The following is a 26,501-nucleotide window of genomic DNA, read 5'->3' on the forward strand; positions in this document are numbered from 1 at the left end:
TCGTTCGAACGACGCGGTCACGCGGTCGAGAAACGCGCTTCGCGATCAATCTCCTCTCTCTCGCTCTCTCTTTCTCTCTCTCTTGCTCTCTCTTACTTCTCGATCTCTCGCTCTCTCTCTTACTCTCTCGATCTCTCGCTCTCTCTTACTCTCTCGATCTCTCGCTCTCTCTTCTGCTCTCTCTCTCTCTCTCTCTTGCTCTCTCTTACTCTCTCTTACTCTCGCTCTCTCTTCTGCTCTCTCTCTCTTGCTCTCTCTTATTTTTTCGCTCTATCCCGCTCTCTCTCGCTCTCTTTCGCTCCCTCTTGCTCTCTCTCATTCTCTCCTGCTCTCACTCTTGTTCTCTCTCTCTTTCTCTCTCTCTCTCTCTCTTGCTCTCTCGCTTCCTCTCCCGCTCTCTTTCTCGCTCCCTCTTTCTCACTGCCACTTTCTCGCTGCCTCTTGCTCGCTCTCTCTCCTTCTCTCTCTCCTGCTCTCTCTTTCACTCTCTCTCTCTTGCTCTCTCTTTCACTCTCTCTCTCTTGCTCTCTCTTTCACTCTCTCTCTCTTGCTCTCTCTTACTCTTTCGCTCTCTCTCTTGCTTTCTCTCTTGCTCTCTCGCTCCCTCTCCCGCTTCTCTCTCGCTCTCTCTCTCTCTTGCTCTCTCTTTCACTCTCTCTCTTGCTCTCTCTTACGCTTTCGCTCTCTCTCTTGCTCTCTCTCTTGCTCTCTCGCTCCCTCTCCCGCTTCTCTCTCGCTCTCTCTTTTTCTCTCTCTCCTGCTCTCTCTTTCACTCTCTCTCTCTCTTGCTCTCTCTTTCACTCTCTCTCTCTCTCTTGCTCTCTCTTACGCTTTCGCTCTCTCTCTTGCTCTCTCTCTTGCTCTCTCGCTCCCTCTCCCGCTTCTCTCTCGCTCTCTCTTTTTCTCGTTCGATCGCTCTCTCTCTCTCTCTCTCTCTTCGAGCCGATGGAACGGTAAGCAACGCCCCGACAAATCTCCGACCGACTGTTAAATATTAACGATTCGAGAGCATATTCGGAACCGACGAGTTTACCGTATTCGCGTCACTGGGTAACCGGGACTGCTGTCGCGCGATTCCACGATCGATTTTGCAATCGCGCGCGCGAGAGACGGGACCACGGTTTTTAAGCGGAAGGACCCACGGGAGCGAACGGGGACGACGAAATGTGCCGCTTGCGACAGCCATGGGGAAATTGATTTTTCGCTCTATAATTTCGCGTCGTTTCGTTTCTCTGTGCACGGTCCGCGGCGTTTCTAATAGCTCTAACCCCCCTCCCCCCCTTACACCCCGAAAAACCTTAAAACGGTTCGAGCACAAATATATCGCCGCGACGTTCCTCGTCGTTCGGTCAAATATATTTTAATCGTTCCGTGTCATATTTTTTCATCGTTCACAGCGTTCACACCGGCCGCCCCGTTGTTCCCACTCGACGACAGAGTCGTTATTTAAAGTTATATTTTTATCATATATACATATTACGTATATAGTTATCGTCGCGAGATTTACGCGATTGTGGTATTCGTTTAAGAAATAGATGCCACATTTGTATGTCGACGCGTACAATGTAGCGGCATTGTGCAGCAACGGCGCAGCATGTTCCAGGCTGTAAACGTGCACGCTTTTTTCCAATGTTCGCATTAAAGTTCGCGCGAGTTTTCGAAATATTCGCCGCGTGGATCGCGATAATGAAAGGACGCCGGTTTAACAACGATATTCGACGCGCATCCCGGTATTATATTCGATCGGATTCCGATCCATATTGCGCAACCGTGTTTGTTTCGCGGGTACCTGGATACGCGTTTAATTACGCCGACGCCAATCGTCGATGCAGCGAGGGTGTCCCGTGGATCCCGACGATCATAAACAGGGTCGAAACACCATGAACGAAATGTCGCGACTCGGCGCTGCTCGCAGAGGATCCCTGCCAGCCTGAAGCCACCGTGAAGCGCAGTTACATCGTTGTAAAGCTGTGTCAAGCTCGTCGAGTGTCACAAAGGCGGAGGAATTTTTTACGAAAAGATCGTTTCTTCTATGATCCTTCTTCCACGACTTCAACATCCAGAGGTGAACATCCACGTCGGAATAACTTCAACAGCATAGCAACTTCGGATCATCGCAACGCAACTGATTTTAACCATCGTCGCTAATTACTTTTAAGTCTACGTGTATTAATCAAATGTAACATTTTATTAATAAATTGCCTGTGTTACCAGAATAAGTTCTCGATCTAATTCTTATTATTTCCCTTCCTTTCCCTTCCCTCACCTGACTCATCGTTGACTTATACTACTTGCAGAATCATTTCTGCCGCAATTTACACATTTTTATCTGCATTTTATTTTGTCCGACTTTCGATTGACTTGTACTACTGAATGTCGAGTATCAGGAGAACATAATCTCGAGGAGGTATCCTTATAAATTCCATTGTCTTGCCTGTTATTGATTTGCACTACTGAGATCTCGAAATTTTCCGAAATTTTTCGGAAAAAGTAGAACCAGTCAACGTCAGGCCAGACGTTCGAAAAGTATACCTCCTCGCATATCATGTGCTCCTGATACAATTTTCGAAATTTTTCCGAAAATTTTCGGAATTCGATGTCTGGCCTGACGTTGACTTGTACTACTTGCGGGACAAATTTCGAAAATTTTCGGGAAAATTTCGAATTTTGGTATCAGGAGCACATGATGTGCGAGGAGGTATTCTTTAAAATGTCTGACCTGACGTTGACTTGTACTACTTGCGGGACAAATTTCGAAAATTTTCGGGAAAATTTCGAATTTTGGTATCAGGAGCACATGATGTGCGAGGAGGTATTCTTTAAAATGTCTGGCATGACGTTGACTTGTACTACTTGCGGGACAAATTTCGAAAATTTTCGGGAAAATTTCGGATTTTGGTATCAGGAGCACATGATGTGCGAGGAGGTATTCTTTAAAATGTCTGGCATGACGTTGACTTGTACTACTTGCGGGACAAATTTCGAAAATTTTCGGGAAAATTTCGAATTTTGGTATCAGGAGCACATGATGTGCGAGGAGGTATTCTTTAAAATGTCTGGCCTGACGTTGACTCGAACTACTTCTTCCGAAAAATTCCCCATTTTCGAAATTTCAGTAGTACAAGTCAATCATAATTGCGAATAGTTTCGGAGACATTTTTGGACTTAGGAGGGGTGTATGGGTAAAATAAATAGACGGTGATGTCGGAATACATATATTTATTCATAATTAAGAATATACATTGATACAACATTTTACAATAATTATATTGCTTATTCTACGTGTATGTATCGTTCTTATGGTTTTAACTGACGAACGCAGCCGCTGTACTATTCTGCACCTTATCTGCTGTGATTTGCAGTGCCCCTCTGACTAACGATGGACCTGTATACTTGCAACCGGTGCTTGTCCGACTAATTACCGAGCTGTCCTACGCCGTTGCACTAACATACATATCCTTTCATGCGCTGTCCCGATATTGGAGACGATTGATCTTCACGTGCGAAGGGTTCTCGTGCGTGCCTATCACGTGCACTCGTGCGTGTCTGGAACAGTACCGAGGACGAGCTGTCTTGTCCTCAAGTACTCGCGATCGAACGGATAAACTATCGGAAGAACGAACTGACGAATAGACGAAGACGCGATCGAAGAAACGAACGAAGGAACGAATAAAGGAACGAATGAACGAACGAACGAATGAATGAACAAGCGAACGAATAAACAATCGAATGAACGAACGAATGAACGAGCGGACGAATGAACGATCGAATGAACGAGCGAACGAAGGAACGATCGAAGGAACGAATGAACAAACGAAAGAAGGAATGAATGAACGAATGAACGAACGAACGAACGAGCGCCGAAAGTGAAAAGCGCGACTGACGAAGCAAAACTACGCCGGGCCGAGAAAGAAGAATCCGGCAAAGGTTGAGGCTGGGGCGCGAGTGGAAAAAAAGGGATTTAAGAGCGACAAAGTGACGGATTCCGAATTTAAAAGGCATTCACCGACAAAAGCTTTTGTTCGATAACTCTTCCGGCGCTCGGCGCTGTCATTTGAATGGAGTAGTCGATTCAATGAACATTTCATCGCCCGTTTCGTTCCGGTGTGTCTCCCGTTCTCGATTATTCGACGGCATTCGTCGCTTTTGTCTCAGCGACCGGATCCATCGTGTTCTCTCCGCCGTCTCGCTCCCGCCCATTGTCCTTTTAAAAAAAACTACCCCGCCGTGCGTCGTCCCCCCTTGCCGTTTCTTCGCGCGGCCCTCCGCGCGTCTGCGAACTTCGTTCCGCGTTGATCTTCAGAGAAAACAAAACGACGGTGCAACGATTAAACCCCCGACGACGATGGACGTGTTCTCTCCGCGGCACGAGGTCCTCCGCGCGTCTCGTTAAAAGTTCTCTTCGTTCGGCGGCCGAGAAAGCGTCGAACAAACCCACCCTCGAGGACGTCTCGCCGATTTTTCCTGCCTCCTCCGGACATCTGTACTCGGCAAGCCGTACGACGCAATTAGCCGGCCAATCGATTATCGAACCATGGAACCCTCGTAGAAATCCTCGGGCAGCTCCTCCTCGTCGAGGATGGAGCACAACGCGAAAGACTAATTAAAATTCCGACGATTTCTACTCGAATCCCTGGAACCCTTGTTCGCGGCGCGACGTTCCTTCTCCCGCTCGTCGGTTTCTCCGATTCGGGTATCGGCCCGACGCTGGTTGCCTCGCCAAAAATCCCATCGTCGAGAGAAGCCCCGAGTAATTAAACGTCCGCGCGTGCGAACTCCGCGATCCCGTGCTCGATCGGTGGATCGCGAGGGAAAACCGGGGACGCGAACGCGGACACGGATTTGGAAACGAAGCGATAAGGATTACTCGCTGCATCAATTATTGCTCATAAGCCGGATTTCCATGAGAGAGAGAGAGAGAGAGAGAGAGCACGCGCGCGCAGGATCGAGGAAAATTATCGACCGACACACCGCTATCGTTCGCGGCAATTATCGGGCTAATTTTACATCGTCGGCCGCCGGGATTATTAAATGCGGATCCCTGTACGGTTTCGCTTAATCGTGCGCGCGAATCCGATGCCGACTAATTGAAATATTACACGAGAATATTGCCCTAAACCAATCCTCTGTAGCGGCAGAGGAAAAGAGAAGAGATCTCGACCAATCGCGGAGCAGACTTTTCCGAACGATCTTTATTCGACAACAGAGATCTTGATGGAAATCAATCGAATCTGCCCCGGAGAGTGGATCGAGCAAATCCTCTGGGTCATCGCTCTCGGATCGTGGGACGATGCCGAGCATCCCCCTCGGTCCGCAGATTATTTTCGAACGGCGAAAACAATAATAGCCGGCGAGTTACGATTCCGGTGATACGCGGCAGACGCTTCGCCGAGGAATCGGGAGTCGGCTCCTTTACGAGGACGTCGAAGAGCATCCCTCGTACGGTTCCCATTGGTCCACTAGAACTCCCAGCGTTCTCGATGGCTCGTATTTTCGAGGAGGCGAGACGAGACGAGGCGAGGCGTCCTCGCCATCGATCCGAAGGAGCACGTCGCCAGACGACGGGGAGCCGTAATATCGTTACGCTCCGATGCTGCGTCCCGCGTAGACGACGACGACGACGCGTCTCCGACCAGCCGTCGACCGAATCTGCAACATTTGCATCGTCAGTGCTCGATAAATACAAAATTCGTACCGAAGAATCGCGATCGTTTCGCGAAAACCCTTTCGTCGCCCTCTTTTTCCAGGGGACGAGAGAATAAATAAATAAATAAGCTAGCGAATGTTCGCGGCACTGCGGCACTCTCTATATATTTATTCTACAGAGAAATTGTTCCGAAATGCGATGAATTGTGTATTATTTTGTCGCGTTAACGCTAGATTTACGGAGCACGAAAAACAGCTGTTTTATATTTAACGCTTAGTCAATCGAATGGAAAGATCTTGCCGTTTTTAATTCAGTAGATTAATGACCGAATGGATGATGTGATTGAAGAAATAATTGAGAAGTAACTGATGCTATATATACGCTTGCTTCGCAATCTTTGCTCAATATCGAATGAAGTATTTTAATTTTATAAAAATCCTTCAGGTTTCTAGCGCGGTCGCGGAAGCGTTAATTTGTAAAAATAACAATACAAGACATTTTATTCCTATCTCTCGAGCAAGCGTTATTGTAATATTTGCCGCAAGCAACATATAAATTGAATAAATAACTCACAAATGTATCTATCGTATCGTAATACGAATGATTGTAAATTAAAAGATTAGTGACCCGTCGTTTCGACGGGTTCCGTAAATCCAGCGTTAAAGAAAGACTATAGTTGTCGCATTATAAGAAGATCCTGCTGTGCCCCGCGCAGAGATTATTAAAAAAAAGGTCTCCGAACGCGCCGTTACTTTGGAGATAATTGCTCCGGTCACAGGCGTCTTTAAATCACAAGCTTCTCGCGTGCAGAAATATCGGTCATATTTTCGACCAATTAATTATAGACGAAAGGCTGGTTCCATCCAATTAGGGTAGCCGTCGGTCGTTCACCGGAGTTCCTCTGGGTTTTTCCAGGCGCTGGCGGCCGAGAGCAAATACGACGACAAGCATCTGATGAGCAACGAAGTTATGGAGAAGACGCCGTCCCCGTTGAAGTCGACTTACAACTCCCAGTTGTCCCGGAACGCTGATTGTCCGCCGTCGTTCAAGCCGGCGATGGCGAACCGACTGTTGGACTGGTTCTCCGTCGTGATGTCCGACTCGAAGCACCGTCGTCCGCATCCTAAACCAAAAGGTCGGTGTCGGGGTTATTTGCATAACAAACTCTCGCTCTCCCGGAGAGAGCGAAACGATCGCTCCGCTCGGGCTTTCGACGCGAATCGCGACCGATACACCGGGGAAACGAAGAGAATAGGACGAAGAGATCGCGGTGTCCTTCCCCCTCGCGATCGTTTATTAGCGATTAGTGCTCGCGTTAACCCTTCGCACTCGAACCCATTTAATCTGTAAATCTAAACTAATTTTTCCGACTTCTATTATCTTCATTTTACACGGCGAAGTGTATTTTACGCGTACGAAATCAAGCGTTCCGATTCACGCAACAGCTACGCTTTCGGTAACGTTTCAAATCTAAGCTTTGATTAATATAAAAATTATCTTAGAACGTGATATAACAATTTAGCGGTGCCTCGGAATCACCGCTCGAGCGCAAAGGGTTAATTCTCGCATCGAAGAAAAAGTATGCGCGAACGGGTCTCGCCGAGGGCGAAGGGTTGAAGACAGCCCTGGCGCGGAGAGACAACCCTTGCGATACGAATTGGAAAGCCGGCGCGGTGTTCGCGGCGATTATAGCGGAGACGCCGTGCCGCCGTGAACCGAGGATCGCGGCCGAATATGTACAAGAGACTAATTGCTCCGCGCGAGACGGAACGGGTTCCTGGACGTTACAGTTTCGAACTGCCACACGTCGCCGCACGGCATTCGACTTCGGTACAATCGCTTTCGTACCAGTTCGGAATTGTCCCGTTGCGATGAATCGCTTCCCGTCGGGATCCGGCGCGCGATTACTTTGCCGTGTCTCCCGCGATATTGTTCTCCGGGCCTGTACCTTCCTCCCCGATCCTCTCCCTTCGACGTCTCTGTCCCTGTGATCTTGCGACCCTTCAGCCCCGAGTTACGGTAGTTGCGGGGCCGGTCGATCGGTCGAATTCGAACAACAGTTACGCGCGTCCCTCGTTTACATTTCACTCGAACCTCCGTCTGCCTCCGTCTCCAATTTCGATAATTCCGGTCGAAGCCTGTAAATCCCTTGGAAGACGGTCGCCTCCGCCGGTTTCAAAGGAACTGGAAAGCCGTCCGACGTTCTACGGAAACGGTAAACAATTATTTGTACTTTCGAAATATTTGTACAATTAAACAATTATTAAACAATTATTTGTACTTTGAAATCGCGATTCGATTCGCTACAATTCGATTCGATTCGGCGCAGTTCGTCGCGTAGATGTGGCCATTGTAATTCATATTTCGCGGACGACGTTTTCCAGGTCACCTCCCCATCGGCTGCCAGAGCGAGGTCAGGTGGATGTTCGGACATTTGGACAGCGACAACGACGGCCGGCTCTCCCTTTCCGAGTTGTACGGGCTGGAACACGATCAGAACGAGCCGTGTCTGAAGCCGTTCTTGGACGGCTGCGACACAGACGGGTGAGTGTCCGCGCCGCGTGTCTCTCCGAGAGGGAACAGAGAGAGAGAGAGAGAGAGAGAGAGAGAGAGAGAGAGAGAGAGAGAGAGAGAGAGAGAGAGAGAGAGAGAGAGAGAGAAAGGCTAAGAGGGAATGGACCAACCCCTTTCGTAGCTCGGCGAGATTCCGAGCACGTAGAGAGACGCGTCCCAGTCCTTCTAACCCGTTTTTTCGTGTTCCTGCCGGCGAACGAGTATTAAAATTCGCCTATCCTCTGTCTCGGCTCGCGCAGACAATGTGTAAGCTCGTTCGAATCCGAGGTCTTCCGGAATCCGCCAGATAAGAAGGTCGAAGACCCGTCGGTCTCTAGCGGCCGCTACCGTTTAAAATCCGTCGAGAGCTTCGGCCGTGGCACCCGGCTCGATTCTCGGACGGTCGCGACGTCGATAAGCGGCATTGGAAACGCTAAGAGGGCGTGACAACCCCTTCGATTCCGTTCACGTAGCGAGAGACACGTCCTGCTCGCGTTGTAATCCGCTTGTCGCATCGCGGATTCTTCCCCCTTTACGTAACCCCGTCCCACTGCTTGTAAATCATTAAACTCGCGGGACACGTGACCCGGAAAGGGAACGAGAAACCCTTTCAGTTTTTAATACCGTCGCCATCCCGCAACGGTGAGAGGGTTGTGGACGTCGTCGTCGTGTCGTGTCGTGTCGTGCCGCGCCGCGCCGGACGCTCGAGTGTAATAGGTCTCGAGCGTACGTGCCTCCCGACCAAGTAGCCGACTGATTGTTAGGGAGAGGATGATTGCACGGATACGTGTGAAAAGCAAGTCGAACGGATGCATTCGTTGTCGCGAATGAAACAGCTGAACGCGGAATAACGAAAAGATGCGAGTCGAGAAGTTGCCTGGAGAGACTCCGCGATCGCGTAAGCTTGTCTCAACTACCCCCTTCGTCCCCTCTCCCGAACGCATACGCGAGTCACTTTGCTACTTTACTATGCCGTTTATTTCTCGCTTTACGAGGTCTTCGTTGCCGTGTGGTGGTTTGCTCCGCCGAGATAGGCCAATGGCGACGCCCAATGGCATTGTCCCGTCGTTGTCCTTCGACGTGTGTCCGAATGCAACGCAGATTGCTCGAATTGATCCTTCGATATCGAGACTTGTACCCCTTTCAACCTATTAATTGTTTTACCGGTTAGATAGATGACGGGGTACGGATGTTGGATAGTCAATAAGAATGATACTTTCAGAGACATCTTCGTGAACGGACCCGAATGGTGCGGCTGCTTCTCAAAAGCTGAACGTCCCTGCGCCGCCGTGCGCAAGCGATCGTCACCGGACGTTGCACCCGCCTGCGATTCTCGAGGGTACTACCGAAGTACCCAGTGTCATCGTGGTCTTGGTCTCTGCTGGTGTGTCGACCCCCACGGCGTCGAGTTCGCCGGTACCAGAACACGTGGCAGCAAACCAGACTGCGGTAGGTTCGAACGTTGGTTGACGATAAAACCTTGGAAAGTTGCACGCGTCGCACTTTAACATCGTGCGTAGTTGAATGTCTGGCTAGTCCCTGAAACAAAGCATGGGAAAGGATTAGAGTCTGTTCTGAAACGTATCACAGCATTAGATGTATTCTGATGGATTCAATTGGAAAAAGAATCTTCAACTATTTAAGTAGTTATTAACGATTTTTCAAACATCAATTCTACGCAAGCAAATATAACCTCAATAAAATCGTTTATCGCAAACATTTTACGGCATAAGAGAAAGAAATAAAAACATGAAAAATCGTTAATAACTAACTAATCAATTACCACATCAATTGCCAAATTTCATAGAGAAATGGTAAGATTCTTTCTACCTCTCTTAAAGAGAGAAAGCTGCGTCCAATTGATTGCCCTTTCAACGAAGGAAGTGGCATCGTATTTACATTTCGACATCTGTTGTAATCCGCTCTCCCTCCAATGATCCTAGACAGTGATTGATATTGGTCGTTGTCCTTTCTCACCGCCGTCGACCAATAGAAAATAAACTATTTTTCTATTGGCTGAACACTGAAACATAGGCGGCGCCATCCGTGGCGGAGCGCTGAAACTACTAGCCGAGCATTGGTGGCGCCATCCGTGGCGGAATGCTGAAACTACTAGCCGAGCATTGGTGGCGCCATCCGTGGTGGAATGCTGAAATTACTAGCCGAGCATTGGTGGCGCCATCCGTGGCGGAGCGCTGAAACTACTCGCCGAGCACTGGTGGCGCCATCCGTGGCGGAATGCTGAAACTACTAGCCGAGCATTGGTGGCGCCATCCGTGGTGGAATGCTGAAATTACTAACCGAGCATTGGTGGCGCCATCCGTGCCGGAACGCTGAAACTACTAGCCGAGCACTTGTGGCGCCATCCGTGGAGGAACGCTGAAACTACTAGCCGAGTATTGGTGGCGCCATCCGTGGCGGAGCGCTGTAACTACTCGCCGAGCACTGGTGGTACCCTCTGTGGCGGAACGCTGAAACTGGTAGCCAAATATTTCGCTACCAGTTTCAGCAACTTACCGTGAATGGCGCCACCAGATATCGCTATTCTTGTCGCACAATCGGCTATCCTTGTCTTGCACATAGTATGACATGGAGAAAAAAATACGCCCGTGAAAAATCATAAATAACTTATTAACGCAAACTAAATTTTGATTCAAATTATTATCAGAAAATCTGTAAAGCTTCATACTATGTTTCTTCATTGCAAAAGTATACTGATTGATCTTATAATGGATGGTATTAGCTTATGATATTAATAGTATTTCCACCAACACAAACTGTGCCTTCTTAGAAAAATCATTAATAACTAACTAATTAGAACTCAAATATGTACATAACTACAGTAGATTTGTAGCTAAGACTTCAATCTACATTCTTTAATGATAAAAGTACATATATTATTATCTACCTTATTGGTGAAAAATATAATTAGTTATTCATGTCGTTCTGAAGGCTTCCCAGGTGGTTATGGCCACCTACATATCATCCAATTAATAGCAATTATTAATACGTATTAACCATTATTAATGTATCGTTAACATTTCAGATATGATAGTGAACAAGATAAGCAGCGGAGGTCTGAAGACCAACAGCGTGGATCTGGATGACGACGAGGACGGAGGTACAGATGTGACTCAGGATCTTGAAGGGTCTGCTGATCAACCGTTAGACTTCTAAACCTCCATAGGATCAGCCAACCGACACAGAGAATACAGCAGCAGCTAACCGGGAGCAGTACCTTGACGTGATATCGTACGGTCGGACGACGAGGTTCCCTTTTCCAACGGCGAGAGACGGGGGAAGCTCGTCCGGTCGTCCGGTCGTATCGATCATCGCCGTTGTGATTGGAGGTGTCTTCGGTGAATCAGGGCGGAGGAGGCTGTATGCGGCGAGCCTAAAAAATGCCAGTTCGTAGAGCAACGAAACAAAAAGAACGCTAATAAATGTAAAGGAAGAGCTCCGCTTCGATAAGAAGCCACGGCTATTACTTCTAATCTAAGAAGTCCTCTTCAGAAGCTATCAGGAGTTATGAAAAGATCAACGGTTGATCGTTCTTAACCCGCGATCGAGTTGAATCCTCGAGTGCTGATCTTGGCACAACTTCGATCCAACTGAAAACAGAGAATCAACAATTAAATCAACGCTAAAAATCTGGTCGATTTGGGATGACAAAGACACAAGTGCCAAACGGGTTAAGAAGGAAACTAAACAGTGCAATAAAATTACACAGACACACTCTATACACAGACACATGTATACAAAACAGTCGTGCAATAGCGAAGAACCCGTGCAATGTTTAATATTCTGACTGGATTGCATTTTACCTTTGATGGAAATTGGCGCAGAATGCAGTAAGAAAGATATGGAAATAACCTTTAGCCTGTGTGTGCCCCTCGAGGTACCTCCATGCACAACTCGTCTATAAATAATACAGTTATACACTATTTATGCATATAGAATGGTAGGAAAAGATAAAGCGAGCGAGAGAGAGAGAGAGAGAGACACTTACAAGGTGTTGAAGAAACGGTAAGATCGATCATTCTCCATTGGGTAGAATTCATGTCCACGCCACACCGATGCATAGAAGTTAATGATACCTGTAACGAGAGAAGATGCAACAGAGATAAAGTTTAACAAAGAAACAAAAAAAAAATAATGAGAGAAAGAGAGAGCGAGAGAGAGAGAAAGAAAGAGAATGCTCTATATAATTATGATTTCTAACCGCGTTAGATTAACGACATCTCGAATTGTAATGTCTAAGCATAATATATATATATATATATAAAAAATATATATATAAATATAAATATATAAATAAATAATACATTATACTGTCTATGACTAACGATAATACGGCGGAAGAAGAACAAGCTGGCTGAGAGAGAAAACCAGGCCGATCGTCAGCAATTCAACACGCACTTAGAAAGTTGCACGCTTGAAGACGTAGAGGTCAGATGTACTTGATTGCTATAATTCCGCTCACAAAAGTATAGATTCGACCCAATCCCGTTGGTGGACACCTTCGTTGATCTACAAGAAAATAAAGCATACAGGGTGTTGTAGAAAATGTTGCTGTTCATTCAGAGGGTTCAAAACTAATTCAACATTCAACATCCCTTATGAAATGATGACACTTGTTGGAGAGGTGAATAGAATTTTTTTGGGGGCACTTACCGACGGAGGATATTTTCTAAAACGTCCTGTATATAAGACCAGAGATTTCCGTCGCTTATTTATTTTCTTCTTCTTCTTCTTCTTCTTCTGCCTCGAGCTTTCATTCTTTTCTCTCGTAGCCATCTTGCGTTGCGAGTTCTAGTGTAAGATAATACTTGCATAAAAGGATGACCTATTTCATACTCGCTAACTACTAAGCAGCAGCTCAATCACGACGACGAGGGAGGGCGAGGAGAATTCTATGAACTCGTGATGCATTCCTTACATGAATAGAAAGAAAAGAAAAAAAAAAGAAAAAAAATATTTTAAGATACACGATACGTTCTTCATCCCTTTCAACAAACGTTTTGTCTTTCTCCTTCGACGATTGTCACACATGCAATTTTAAAAGTTAAAGAAGAAGAAGAGTAACCTCTATAAAGAGATCCCCTCTCGATCCCCCGAGGAAAAGAATCGAGGGAACGCGGGGGAACGCGTTTTTAATATTTGATAATGAGCACGTCGTGATTCGTCTGCGTTTACTTGTAATTATAAGCATTTTTACTTACGACTTTTACTTAACGAGTGTGTGGTACACCGTAGGTACTAGAGGTATAACATTGTAATCTGTAGAACAAACGAAAAAGAAATGAAAAATGATCGGTGTGACTATGTGAATATGCCCTAGCGCGATTAGGTGGCAATTTACGTAGAGGATTAGCCAGTGCAAATTATTACACGTAATCTGCATTATAGAGAACCGAAACGTGTCCAGATATGTTTCAGTTTCTAGTGTCTATTTCGAGCATTGACATGCGTTCTTTAACTATTATTACTTATTGTTATCAATTAGCGGCAATACTGTACTATGGATTTCGGTACTTATTCTTATATGCGATCGCTACATTTATTCTACTCTTCTGTGAGCAACTTAATCGACCGTATAACGAACTACGAGGAAGAAAGAACCGAAGAAACTGTCCAAGAAATAATAAAACCGCGTTTCAACGAGCACCAGAAAACACCGCGTCATTCTCAAACATCGGAACAACAAATAGGCTGCAGATGTTTACGCGAATTAACATTGTCTAAAGAGTAATTAACAGTAACTGTTACCTTGCTAATTTATCCTTACAGTTATTATTTGAAATTTGAACGCGAACCGATTAACCCCGTTGAGATCATTTTTATGCAGATGTGTTTGTTAATATTATCTAAAAATTCTACTTCATTTTATGGTGTTTTGTGGTAATCGTTACGTAAACCTCGGCAGTCTAGCGATAAATTAAGGATTCATAGAAATGTCTACTTGACGCCACAATGAATCGGCGAATATCACCATGCACTCGTTCGAGCGCAATTTCTATTTCCAGCCTGAATTTATTGCCGTACTGTCAACATTATAGATTAACCAAACATAACTCGGGAAACCGCAAACCATACGATAGTTTCACCGAGAACATCGTCTTGCATGTTGTATATACATAATTATATACAATGGGGAAAATCATCGTCTATGATCTTCGTAAACATGATGATTTTTGTAAGGTATGCACCTGGTCGAAGCGTAAAGAATTTTTACTTCATCCCGAAGCTACTATTGATATTTCACCAGTTTGGTATTGTACATGTGGCTGTAAGAATTCTTTATGAATAAAGATTGTTGTAGAAAACTGGTTTGCAGATGTCTCTTACTTTCAATCACACCAACTCGCCTCTATAAATTACATATTCCTTTTATTTCAAAATTATTACAAAAAATAGATGTTTTAATCGTATCTCAGAAGAAATGTGCATCCTCACTTAATATTTGAGCACTGTTCTCAAACTAAAAGAAAAACGAAGCAGAATTATAATTTATGTTAATCGGTAAGTGTGTTCAGTATTGGATAAATAATTTACCATGATCCTGAGTGTAATGTTTCGAATCCTTCATTGATTTTCTCGAATGGAAGAGTATGTGTAACAAATTCATCGAGCATGAGCGACTTCGACATGTAATCTTGTACCAATTTAGGTACACTTTCTTTGGATTTCCAACCACCGAAAGCAGTTCCTTTCCAAACTCGTCCTGTTACCAGTTGGAAAGGACGAGTGCTGATTTCCTGTCCTGCTGCAGCTACACCCACGATAACAGATGTTCCCCATCCCTTATGGCAGGACTCTAGAGCAGCTCTCTGCACACAAATTTATTATTTACTAACTGCTGTGTGTAATTAAGCAAGTTATTGAAATGATGAAATGACTTTCTACCATGGTGTTAACATTGCCAACACATTCAAAAGTATAATCTAATCCTCCATCTGTTAATTCTATCAGAACTTCCTGAATTGGTCTTTCATAATCCTTGGGATTGATGAATTCAGTGAATCCAAAGGTTTTAGCTGTATAATAGTTAAATTTTTTAATTTAGAACTTCTTTTTGAAAAGATATTACAAATAGATAAATTTCTCTTGTCTTACCAAGCTCGAATTTACTTGGATTCACGTCTATACCAATAATACGCTGTGCCCCAGCTTTTTTACAACCAAGTGCAACTGCCATCCCAACTGCACCTAATCCCCATATAGCACACGAACTTCCAGGTTCTACCTTAGCTGTGTTAAGGGCAGCACCATAACCAGTAGGTACTCCACAACCCAACAAGCAGATCTTCTCAAGTGGTGCATTAGGATCAACCTAAAACAAAAAGATTGCACTTTAATTAAGTATAAGTTAATATATTTTAAATGAACTCATAACTTGTAAACAAAAAATACCTTAGCAAGAGAAACATCAGCTACTACAGTGTATTCTGAGAAAGTGGAGCAACCCATGAAATGGGCAAGAGTCTGGTTCTTGCAAGTGAAACGAGAAGTTCCATCAGGCATCACACCCTTCCCTTGTGTGTTACGTATCTTGCTGCACAAATTAGTTTTTGGAGACTTGCAGAACTTACAATCGTTGCATTGAGGGATATACAATGGAACCACATGATCACCTTGAAATGTAATATGGGAAACCATTTAGTATGATGTAAACAATCTAAAAATGGTGCAAAATTTGTTTAATGAAATAGTTATACCTGGTTGGAATTCTGTCACTCCTTCACCAACACTCTCTACTATACCACTGCCTTCATGGCCAAGAATGCATGGGAAAATTCCTTCCGGATCCAATCCACCTAGAGTATAGGCATCCGTATGACACAGAGCCACAGCTACAATTTTGATTCTGACTTCATGAGCTTTTGGAGGAGCTACTTCTACCTCTTCTATCGAAAGAGGTTGTGCCTCTTTCCATGCTACTGCGGCTTTACACTTAATTACCTATCATTCACAAAGAACAAAATGCACTCTCATTTAGTCATGTAATCGAAGAATTTATTTATACGTTTACGAGAAGAATAAATACCTTTCCAACGGTGTCCGACATAATTGATTCAAATTACTGGTCAATAATTCGAAAGACTATGTGAAATCAATTGAATAACACAAGGAACTTTCTCGACTGTTCTCAACGTGCTCAGATTACGACCTCGATGGACCTCGACCTCAACACCGGCAGCCGGCAACGATAACGTAGTCGTGGTTGTGCGTGTGAATCGTAAGTAATTTGCATGCGCGCAGGGGCAGTGTTAGGCAAGTCCGTTAGCACGTGATACTAATATAATACTACCGACATCTAGTGTTTGCAACTCTTATGATAAACAACATTATGTTCACAAATGAATAAATAATTGACTCGAAATAAAATAAAGGTTTTTATTTAATATTCTAATTTAATTATTCTAATTTATAATATTCTGGAATTAATAATTAAAGCTAGATACCTATTTCATTTTTTTTTAAAGACCTATGGTCATCAAATGTTAAAGATATTAAATTCTAATATTACTGGTTATCATACATTTGGCCTGATATGACACTTTAAATAGATAAATCTTATTATATAATTCTCAAATAGCATAGCGTTCAATTGACTAATAATTTCATAACCATTTTGTTCTCATCTTTTTATTATTTCTAAATTTAGTATTCCAAAACAAAAGATTGATTACTTGAATGGTATTTTAATATCTAAATGCACTTGTTCTTGTACAAACTATTATATTTACCATACTATTTAGATAATTTAGAATTATTCATCTATGAATTTTCTTGCCTAATCTTAATAGAGGTAACGTCTTTACAAGAGTAATAAAATGTGCAATCATATAGCCAAGTAAAGCCCCCATTACACAGGGGATTGGCCAAGCTTGCCATGGACGGTCCCAATCTAATGGAATTACAATAGCACCTAACCAAGTGCCCAGAAAGGTTGCTTGTATGTTGGTCTTCATAGCATTCACCAAAACATTTTCCTTTTGAGACTGTACTCCTGTTATGATTTCTAATGCACCATCTACTCCTAAATGAAGACTAGCAGGAACAAATGTAAGAGTAGTCAGTGTAACTGTGAGCATAGTAGTTTCCTCATGATGCATGAATACGGGTGCACCAAACAGTATAATTATAATATAAAACACAACAGACAAAAGGAAAGCAACTAATAAAAATTTAAAGATTTCCCTCAAATGTCTAGACCAAGATCTCCTAGATTTTGAAGATGTCCTTAAGTCACTTTTACCTATTATAGCCGATTCATTGTGAAACATGGGAAAAAGAAGTTTCATAACTTCTGCAAACAGAAGTATCAATAATACTGGAATAAACTTGTACTTGCCCACATTGTACAAGTTATCGTTCAACTTGAGTAATATCAGAATGCCAGGGAAATAAATGCAAGTGAAAGAGCAATATGATAAGAGCAATCTCTGGGCTACTTTGTTTCCTATGCTCATGTTTATTACTCTTCTAACCTACAACAAATAGTAACTCTTATAATGGAGAAAATGTAAAGATAAAATTGATTCGTAGATTTGATAATTTCTTACTTGATATGATATTAAATGATTTTTGTCTTGGTGCTTGATATACTACTGTATTTGCATAGTATACCATAAAGTTTTATTATGTCATTTTGCTCTAAAACATACGAGACAAATCCCATGCATGTTATACTTTAAAACTTTGACAAAGACAAATATTTTTGTTCCACACTCTACTGTATATATATAGGTTAGGAAACGTGTTGTGGAAACTGTCAGATATCAAATCAACTGTTGCAAAACATGTGCTACCATAAAATATACTTTTAATATAAATGTGTTTCTATCTCTTTGTATCTCTAGGTCTAATTATAATTCCAATAAAATTTCATTATTGCATCTTAGTTGATCTTTAAATTTCGCTAACTTATCGATAGGTAATGTGATCCTTCCCATGCAATGTATGCATGTAGCTATGTTCTCAATAGTGCATACAGATGTCACTGTACTGTTGCATACATTGTACTGTACGTACATTCACTCAGATCCATTCACTCTGATATATTCACGCTGAAAGTTTGTTTTCGAGGGACGCTTGTGACGCTTGTGACATTTGGGACGTTTGGGACGCTTAGTTGGACGTCCATTTTGGTGTTATTCATAGTACAAAATTTATTTGTGATCACAGGACCCATCATTTCCTATAGTTTCTCTATTAATTACCATGGGAAGGAATAAACAAGCACAACGAACGAAAAACAATGCAAGAGTAAGTAAAACTTTGTCATAACAATATCGTAGGTTAAGTTTTGTTATCAGAAACATTTTCCTTGTTTTAAAATGATTTTCATATTATTTCTATAAACAATTAAATCGTGGTTAACAAATTGAAATAAGAAAACAAGAAGCAATGTGAAATAATATGCAATAATAATATATAATGCGATTTGTTGAAATAAAGATAACCTATATCACTTTGATTGAGTCTAATTAATAAGTATTTCAATAGGAAAAAAATATTGTATCGTTAATACATGTATTTGCGTTTTCAGCCATCAAATAGTAGCAGAAGTGCGGAATTTCTGGGTACTGCTGTGCCCAAATTTGTTGGTTTCTCAGCAGTGAACGATGGTGGTTATGTACCTATATTGCCGGGTTTATCCTTGTGTAGTAAAAATGAGATTGAAATGAATAATGTGGATAATAACTTTCAAATAGTATTAAAAAAAATGAATAAGAAAGATGCAACAACAAAGTGTAAGGTAAGATCATAGAGATATGTTACTATTCTAAACTAGGACACCCTATGCATTAATAATATTGTGTTTAATAGGCATTGCAGCAGTTTGCGATCCTGTGTAAAGAGTTTGAATTGTCAGTTGTGGAAGGAATGTTACCATTCTGGCCTAGATTGTATTGTGTTTTAGCTATAGATGTTGAACACAGAGTAAGAGAAGCTACACAGCTAGCTCATGCTGCAGTGGTAAAGCGCGTAGGCAGAAATATAGCCATGTATTTAAAACAATTGGCAGGAGCTTGGTTTACTTCACAATACGATACTTATGCTCCAGCTGCTTCAGCTGCTACCAATTCATTCAATGTAAGTATTATAATTCATTAGTAATAAGAGTTTTAAAATGATTGACTAATTAAAATTTTTTCTGCAGGACACATTTCCTCCAAAGAAAATTGTTGATGCTATTGTACACTGCCAACATGAAATTCTGCTATATATCTGTGATAATATTACTGTTCATACAGCACAGTCTTTATCCCTACAAAAGTATGTATTGTGTTTGTAAAAAATAGGAAACATTACTGGTAATAAGATTATTAATAATGCATTATGTTACCAGGAATCTTGCGATAGAGGAAATGGAAGCAAAGTATCAAAGGGTGCTTGTAGCTAGTTTACAGGGTTACAGTTCTTACTTGAGGAAGGTTCCCAAAGAAGAAATTGATAAGACGTTAGATATTCATTATAAAATTATAAGAAACAACAAATTCTGGAAGCTGATCAAGTACGACGCACTACCCGTAAAGACAGCATTCTTCAATGTGTTAACATCACTAATCGATAACGCTAATATACTGCTACAAGAAGAAAAGAAACGAACTGTAACTACAATTATGAACAACTTAGATGAAACAGAACCTTCACTTGTGTCTGCTGTTTGGGAATCCATGCTTGTTGCCATAAATAAAATAGAGGACTGGTATATGGTTATAAGCATAGAGAAGCTGGTTTTACCAAAATTGTGGCGAGTTCTACGAGGTGGAGGACAATATTCGGCCAGCATTGTGTACCCAAATCTGCTGCCACTTATGAGCCAGTTCCCCAAGTTCAATATCGACGTTCAGAACTTGTACTCGAACTTCTTCAATAATATGCGACAGGGACTTTCCGCAAAAAGCGTGCAAACGAGCCGATCAGAAATGTTTGCTGTGATAACATCGTTCATAGAATGTCTACGATATTCGATTCTGCTAAACGTTCAGAATAGAGCATTGTCTGTGATGCTTCTCAAAGAACAGCTGATCCCAGTGATAGGAACATGTTTGAAGGAGAACAGCCCGATGAAACAGATTCTTTTCTGCGAAATTGCACAGCTAGTGCGCTATTGGAGCAAGAACCGACAAAATGAGAATCTCAAATCCTACATCTACTTGATGGAACAATTTTGGTCTGAATTAAACTCGTTGTTCGACTTACTGATAGACATGTCTCAAAATTCGGAGACTTTTAATGTTCCAGACACAAACAATTCTCAGATCGAATTCTTAATTGCACTGAAAGAAGTGCCCACGCACAGTCGTAAGAATCTGAAAGTGAAATTTCCTGATCCAGAAGAGGGCATCAAATTAGAACTTCGAGCACCGACGATGGACGTTAATGCGGAGGATCCAGAATTATTAAAAGAACTGAATAATTTTGTCACGTATCTTTGTATCAAATACTTCGATAAAATCACGGAACAACGTACTCAGAAATACGTTACGTATTTAAACAAACTTATCACGTGTTTCGAGAATGAGAAATTATTCACAAGTTTGTCAGAATCATTGAAAACGCAAATCAACTTCCTCAGTTTCTACGATCAAGTTTTGAGGGTTTGGCTGTTGGAGCAATCGATAGAGACTGTGCACATTGTAGAATTAATATTCAATTTTGTTACTTATATGAACGACTCTGAGAAAGATGAAGTTTTGAAGTCGCTTACAGAGGTAAGACGTCTTGCTCCTCTCTTGACATGGAAAATTCTCATATTTAATCATTTTATATCTATTTCTAGTTTGAGGACATTGCAACTACAAGAAGCGTGATACATTGCGCTTTATCGAAGAAGCATAGGAATGATACAATAATACGGAAATGGTGTTCGCAATCGAAAATAACTGGTTTATTGATAGACATAGCGAAGGAGATTGCTGCAGGAAACTATTCTGATCTCGAGCAAAATAGGAATTTTATTTTACTGGCCTTCGAATCTTCCAATAATGACAGTAAGAATTTTAATATTTAATGATTTCTTTTTAATTGTTGATTATTTTTTCTGATATACAATTTTTCTGTGATACCTAGATTTGCTGATCGAAGAATGCCGAATCAACGAAGTTGTGTCCATTCTTTGTGACTCAATTAACAGTGTAGATGAAACCCGTTTAATAGATTTCGCGCAACTAATTTCTAGCATTGTTTCATTGATATGGACTCACGAGGAAGCAAAATTAGGAGCTGTACGAGTGTTAGAGACACTGTTCGAATTATGCACTCGGGACTATTTTACTGCTGATTCTACTTGCATCGATGAAATGAGGGATGTGTGGAAAGATGGTTTGATGGAAGCCATTCAAAAGCTCTCTGAACTGGAATTTATTCAGCTTACTAAGAAATTTGCAGCCATAATGTGGAGAAAGATATACAACTCGTAAAATAATTTCTTTCCTCTCTCTAAAATATCATTATCTTCTGATCTACACGTTTAAAATGTTTTGCAGGAATGAAGAACAAACTAATGAGATATTGTTAGACATTGCAATGGATTTCCTTGAAATTATTTTTAAAATTAATGATCAGCCTCACGTGGATAAGAGTTATATAGAAAAAATTATTTTAACATTCTTCTATGATTCTGACATATACACGTGGATGGCTGCAGTGTCGCAAATCGTTGTCTATGGAGAAGTAATTACTGGAAGTTTTATGAATGGACGGCTTGATGTTCAGAATATGTTAACTAGTGATATAGTAACAGACAACACCGAAGGGGTCTTGAAATGGGCATTGTTTACTACGAATTTTTGGAAAAATATATGCTTAATTAAAGAGGAATCACTAATACAAAATGTTAATTTGCCAGGAATTATAAATATATTAACGGATGTTATATATTCAATTTATTTAGGAGAAACATATACAAAACATTATAAATCTGTACGTATAAGAGTTTAATATGCTTTGTCAGTCTCCTAATTTTATCGAATGCTTTTAACGAATGCTCTTTTAATCGATTGATTTCAGACGAAATGTTATAGTAATGTTAACAAGATGTTAACTATAGTTGGAAGCAGCTTTAAGCAGTTGGAAGTATATATTAATGAAGACACCCGCAAGAAGATTCGGTCATTCTATTTGAGTGAAAAATCCGACAGAGTATTTGGAGCTCACCAGGTCATTATAATACTTGAAAATTTAGAAATGAGTTGTTGAAGATTTCACATAGCGAAATATTGTGTGTGATTATTATTATTCTTCATTTAGATTCCAGATAGATTGAAAACCAGTGAAGACACGGACACAGAAAAAGACGACGACATTAACAAAGTAGTGCTAGCTTCTTACAAAGTAAGAAATATGCTTCCTAATCAAGATGAAAATTCAAGCTACTCAAGCATTTTGGAAAAGATAATGTCCTACGAGAAAGACAATCCTGCTTTGTTGCTTTTCAATTGGTATTTGAATTTCTTACAAATTTTTCAATTAATTTTAATTTATTATATATGTTAATATATATATATATATATATATATATATATATACCGGGTGTTCCACAATTACTTTAACAGCCGAAAATGATGGGTAGCTGAGGTCATTTGAAGTAACTTTTTCCTTTGCGAAAATGCAATCCGCGGCTTTGTTTACGAGTTATTAACGAAAAACACTGGCCAATGAGAGGTGACGGTGTGAGAGAGAGAGAGAGAGAGAGAGAGAGAGAGAGAGTACGCAGCACGAGGCTTTGACAGATGGTCGGGACGGACTCGAGCCGCGTTCGAAGTATTGAACAAATCACGAAGCGAGAACTTTCCGGATTTTTTTTTTTACTACGTGACAGTGATATTTTGAAGAAAAACGCTGTTCACCTTTACTTTAGAATGTCTGAAGAATATTTACTAATTTTTCGGACCCGAAATAATAAGTAATTTAACCGTGACGGCCGTTTTAATTTTCTAGTGTGCATGACACCTCGTGGGTAACATATGAAATTTTTAAGCAAGGTGTAGAGTGAAGATTAACAAAGTACGTAAATGATATTTTACGTTAATGATATTTTTTTAAATAATTCCGTGTCCGAACACAGTTCAACGAATGATTCGCAAAGCTAATTTAATAAATAATAATCATGTTAAAGGACGTAAGGGATATGTTTGTTAGAGAAATATGAAGAATATTATCAATAACCTTGACATAACCTTGATATGACATTACATGACCTTGAGATAACTTTGAGATGTCCTTGACATGAACTTTACATGACCTTGACACGACCTTTAAATCATTCGTTGAACTGTATTCGGACACGGAATTATTTAAATTAAAATATCATTTACGTACTTTGTTAATCTTCACTCTACACCTTGCTTAAAAATTTCATATGTTACCCACGAGGTGTCATGCACACTAGAAAATTAAAACGGCCGTCACGGTTAAATTACTTATTATTTCGGGTCCGAAAAATTAGTAAATATTCTTCAGACATTCTAAAGTAAAGGTGAACAGCGTTTTTCTTCAAAATATCACTGTCACGTAGTAAAAAAAAAATCCGGAAAATTCTCGCTTCGTGATTTGTTCAATACTTCGAACGCGGCTCGAGTCCGTCCCGACCATCTGTCAAAGTCTCGTGCTGCGTACTCTCTCGCGGACTCTCTCTCTCTCTCGCACCGTCACCTCTCATTGGCCAGTGTTTTTCGTTAATAACTCGTAAACAAAGCCGCGGATTGCATTTTCGCAAAGGAAAAAGTTACTTCAAATGACCTCAGCTACCCGTCATTTTCGGCTGTTAAAATAATTGTGGAACACCCTGTATATTAATTTATGTATTCTTTTTTCAGCGACATTTCGAAAACCTCGTGGGAGTCGTTAGTGCTACCGTTGGAAGTTATTTCACTGTTGACAAAATTAGTAACAATAGTACCGTCCGAATTAACCAACGAACAATGGAACTTTATTTTAATATCATTAGCCCTGTGGCAACTTTCCATTGGCAAATCGAAGTCGCACATTAGTGATATTAAGGTTTTAATCAAATAATTCAAACTAGTAAAAAATTTCTGTACACAAATTTCTAATATACATAAATTGTCCTTCTTTTAGGTAGATGCGCTGACAGTCTATACTTGTCAGCTGTATCATGCTGTGCAAAATGCAATTAACAATCACGATCAAGTACCTTCAACGTTACTGGACGAGTGGAATAATGTACTCGCAGGCGATATCCAAAGTGCAATTGCTCAAACCTGGATGTCTTATGCAGGTAATATACAACTAATAAACGTTAGCAATACGAACTTTCTAATCGTAAAATTACCCACAGAATGGCATAATGAAAGAAAAACAGATTTGAGATGCGTCGTAGTGCTGGATCGCATAGGAAAAGCGGTAACTGCTTTGAATGGAAACGTACTGCTAAAAAATCAGGCAATCACGTCCCCAGCCATCGCTGTCGATTTAAAGAAAACAGTACAACTATGTCTGAAATTGTTACAGTCACCTATAACCAGTATTCAATTAGGTGCATACCATTTACTGAAACATACTGTCTCAGAATTGGTGGAACAGGACAAAGTTACTGTCGAGTTAGAAAATTTTGATGTAAATAACCTAAATATTAAGAAAATGGAGGAAGTGCTTAGGAATACGCAGAATATTGTCAATACCATCTTAATGGAGTTCAAGTAAGCATTGCCTGATAAGCTATTAAATTATCCTATTCCCTGATACTAATTTCTTCTATTTGCAGATTATGTGACACAGTCAGCTGTACTATACAACCTTATACAGACTCTTATACGTACACTGTGGGCTATTTACTGTTGTGGGCAATTATTTTGGACATGTGTGCTAATGCTCATGGGGATCTACTTTATCAGTACGCTGAAGCTCTCAAGTAAATACTATTTAACTATTCCTGAATTATTATTATTATTATTATTATTACATGGCTGGCTGACTTTATTAATTTTTATTCCTTTCAGAGATAATTATTTCCCTAGTTTGTTAAATAATATCTTCAGGCTAATGCCAGTGGAAGTGCTTCAGGACAACAAGAATAAAGGTGCAAAGCTAACTGAGATCTTTTCCTTGGAACCATCCCTTGAATTTGGAGGTAACTGTCAGATGATTCTTTCAATTCTAATTAAAAAGGTTTCTGTTACCGACTACAATATGGTTTCTTTACAGAAAGTTGGACAGAATGGAGACTGGATCACATAGTCTGTTGGTTATATAGAAATAGTTTGAGACATTTACCAGTGTTAGTGAGACAGTGGTGGAGCGCGTCCGACAGCAGAGTCAGCGCGGCTGTTGACAAGATTACGACTCACTATGTTAGCCCCATGCTGTGTCATGAACTTCTCAGCAACAAACCACAGAACATAGAGAACATACAAGTGAAGGTGCACCCGGTTTTCCGTGAAGTGATAGCGCTGTATCAAATGAGCGATACTAAATTGGAACTGAACATCACGCTGCCACCGAATCATCCTTTGGAACCGGTCACAGTGGAGCCTGGCCAACACGCGGGTGGCACTGCCAATTGGAGAAACTGTCACATGCAGCTAGCAATATTCCTCACGCATCAAGTATATACATACTTATTTATTAAAAGCTGTAAACGTATTAGTATTTCATTCTCTAACGCGGTATGCTTCTTTTTGTACATAGAATGGATCCGTGTGGGACGGTCTAGCGTTATGGAAGAAAAATTTGGACAAGAAGTTCGCCGGGGTCGAAGAATGCTACATATGCTTCAGTATTTTCCACTCAAGCTCCTACCAAATACCGAAATTATCCTGTCACACGTGCCGCAAGAAGTTTCACACTGCTTGTCTGGTAAGTATTTATATTTTCTTTTAAATTCAATTCACTCTGTAAAATTAACATCCAAAATTAACATTAATCTTTTTGTTACAGTACAAATGGTTTAGTACCAGTCAGAAGGCAACCTGTCCAATATGCAGGAACGTGTTTTAGTTAGCTTGAATTATTTAAAGAAGAAACTTTGTACATTTGTTGAAGTCGTTGTTAGATTGCGGATCCTTGAGCATCGATTAATTTAGAAAATAGAAAAATAAGTCGTTACCGATATTACTTATTTGATTCCGGTTATTATAAAATTATTTGCACAGAGATCCGCAGTCTAGCTACCAGACTTGTGTCTATAAGTAAAGAGAACCGGCAGTTGGTACTCCGTACGCAAATTTTGCATCGTGTAGATTATATATAATGTAAATTATGTGAAATATAATATATTAATAAACGGGTATTTACAACTTCCTTGCTGTACTTTACATCATTTTGT

At 41.2% G+C, this 26,501-nt stretch overlaps 4 protein-coding genes and 2 long non-coding RNA genes across 7 annotated transcripts in view; 2 read left to right on the forward strand and 4 right to left on the reverse strand.

Moving 5' to 3' along the window:
• Cow (Proteoglycan Cow) overlaps positions 1–14,526 on the forward strand; it is a 127,849-nt gene extending 113,323 nt beyond the window's left edge. The window contains exons 7-10 of the mRNA XM_033480864.2: positions 6,563–6,782; positions 8,032–8,191; positions 9,423–9,649; positions 11,247–14,526. Of these exons, the coding sequence (XP_033336755.1) occupies positions 6,563–6,782; positions 8,032–8,191; positions 9,423–9,649; positions 11,247–11,377 (738 nt within the window). The 3' untranslated portion in view covers positions 11,378–14,526. The remainder of the gene's footprint in view (positions 1–6,562; positions 6,783–8,031; positions 8,192–9,422; positions 9,650–11,246) is intronic.
• On the reverse strand, positions 3,205–6,567 carry LOC143258761 (uncharacterized). Its single transcript, XR_013032584.1, has 2 exons — positions 6,400–6,567; positions 3,205–5,649 (listed from the first exon to the last, which is right to left on the reverse strand). It is a non-coding gene; the product is annotated as an uncharacterized LOC143258761 (long non-coding RNA).
• On the reverse strand, positions 11,186–12,341 carry LOC117226499 (uncharacterized). Of its 2 annotated transcripts, XR_013032569.1 has the most exons (4): positions 12,210–12,341; positions 12,025–12,119; positions 11,689–11,811; positions 11,186–11,594 (listed from the first exon to the last, which is right to left on the reverse strand). It is a non-coding gene; the product is annotated as an uncharacterized LOC117226499 (long non-coding RNA). The 2 variants fall into 2 exon arrangements; XR_013032568.1 differs by having other exon boundaries at positions 11,186–11,811.
• Positions 14,527–14,571: 45 nt separating the features above from the next.
• Fdh (alcohol dehydrogenase class-3 Fdh) lies at positions 14,572–16,435 on the reverse strand. Its single transcript, XM_033480865.2, has 7 exons — positions 16,248–16,435; positions 15,919–16,162; positions 15,614–15,834; positions 15,317–15,533; positions 15,107–15,237; positions 14,756–15,030; positions 14,572–14,681 (listed from the first exon to the last, which is right to left on the reverse strand). The coding sequence occupies exons 1-7, from the start codon at positions 16,266–16,268 to the stop codon at positions 14,657–14,659; spliced, it is 1,134 nt and encodes a 377-aa protein (XP_033336756.1). The 5' UTR covers positions 16,269–16,435; the 3' UTR covers positions 14,572–14,656.
• A 148-nt stretch (positions 16,436–16,583) lies between these two features.
• On the reverse strand, positions 16,584–18,179 carry PIG-F (phosphatidylinositol glycan anchor biosynthesis class F). The gene is made up of 2 exons (XM_033480977.2): positions 17,770–18,179; positions 16,584–17,694 (listed from the first exon to the last, which is right to left on the reverse strand). Exon 2 carries the CDS (start codon positions 17,674–17,676, stop codon positions 16,978–16,980), a length of 699 nt encoding a protein of 232 aa, XP_033336868.2. The 5' UTR covers positions 17,677–17,694; positions 17,770–18,179; the 3' UTR covers positions 16,584–16,977.
• Positions 18,180–18,273: 94 nt separating this feature from the next.
• On the forward strand, positions 18,274–26,476 carry Ltn1 (E3 ubiquitin-protein ligase listerin). The gene is made up of 18 exons (XM_033480876.2): positions 18,274–18,472; positions 18,756–18,965; positions 19,037–19,303; positions 19,371–19,486; positions 19,560–20,928; positions 20,997–21,207; positions 21,287–21,632; positions 21,703–22,138; positions 22,226–22,375; positions 22,466–22,656; positions 24,034–24,217; positions 24,296–24,455; positions 24,516–24,876; positions 24,942–25,088; positions 25,177–25,307; positions 25,382–25,782; positions 25,865–26,032; positions 26,114–26,476. Exons 1-18 carry the CDS (start codon positions 18,428–18,430, stop codon positions 26,171–26,173), a joined length of 4,953 nt encoding a protein of 1,650 aa, XP_033336767.2. The 5' UTR covers positions 18,274–18,427; the 3' UTR covers positions 26,174–26,476.
• Positions 26,477–26,501: the final 25 nt, after the last annotated feature.

The sequence above is a fragment of the Megalopta genalis genome, chromosome 2 (assembly GCF_051020955.1).
Source record: "Megalopta genalis isolate 19385.01 chromosome 2, iyMegGena1_principal, whole genome shotgun sequence".
NCBI classification, from domain to species: domain Eukaryota; kingdom Metazoa; phylum Arthropoda; class Insecta; order Hymenoptera; family Halictidae; genus Megalopta; species Megalopta genalis.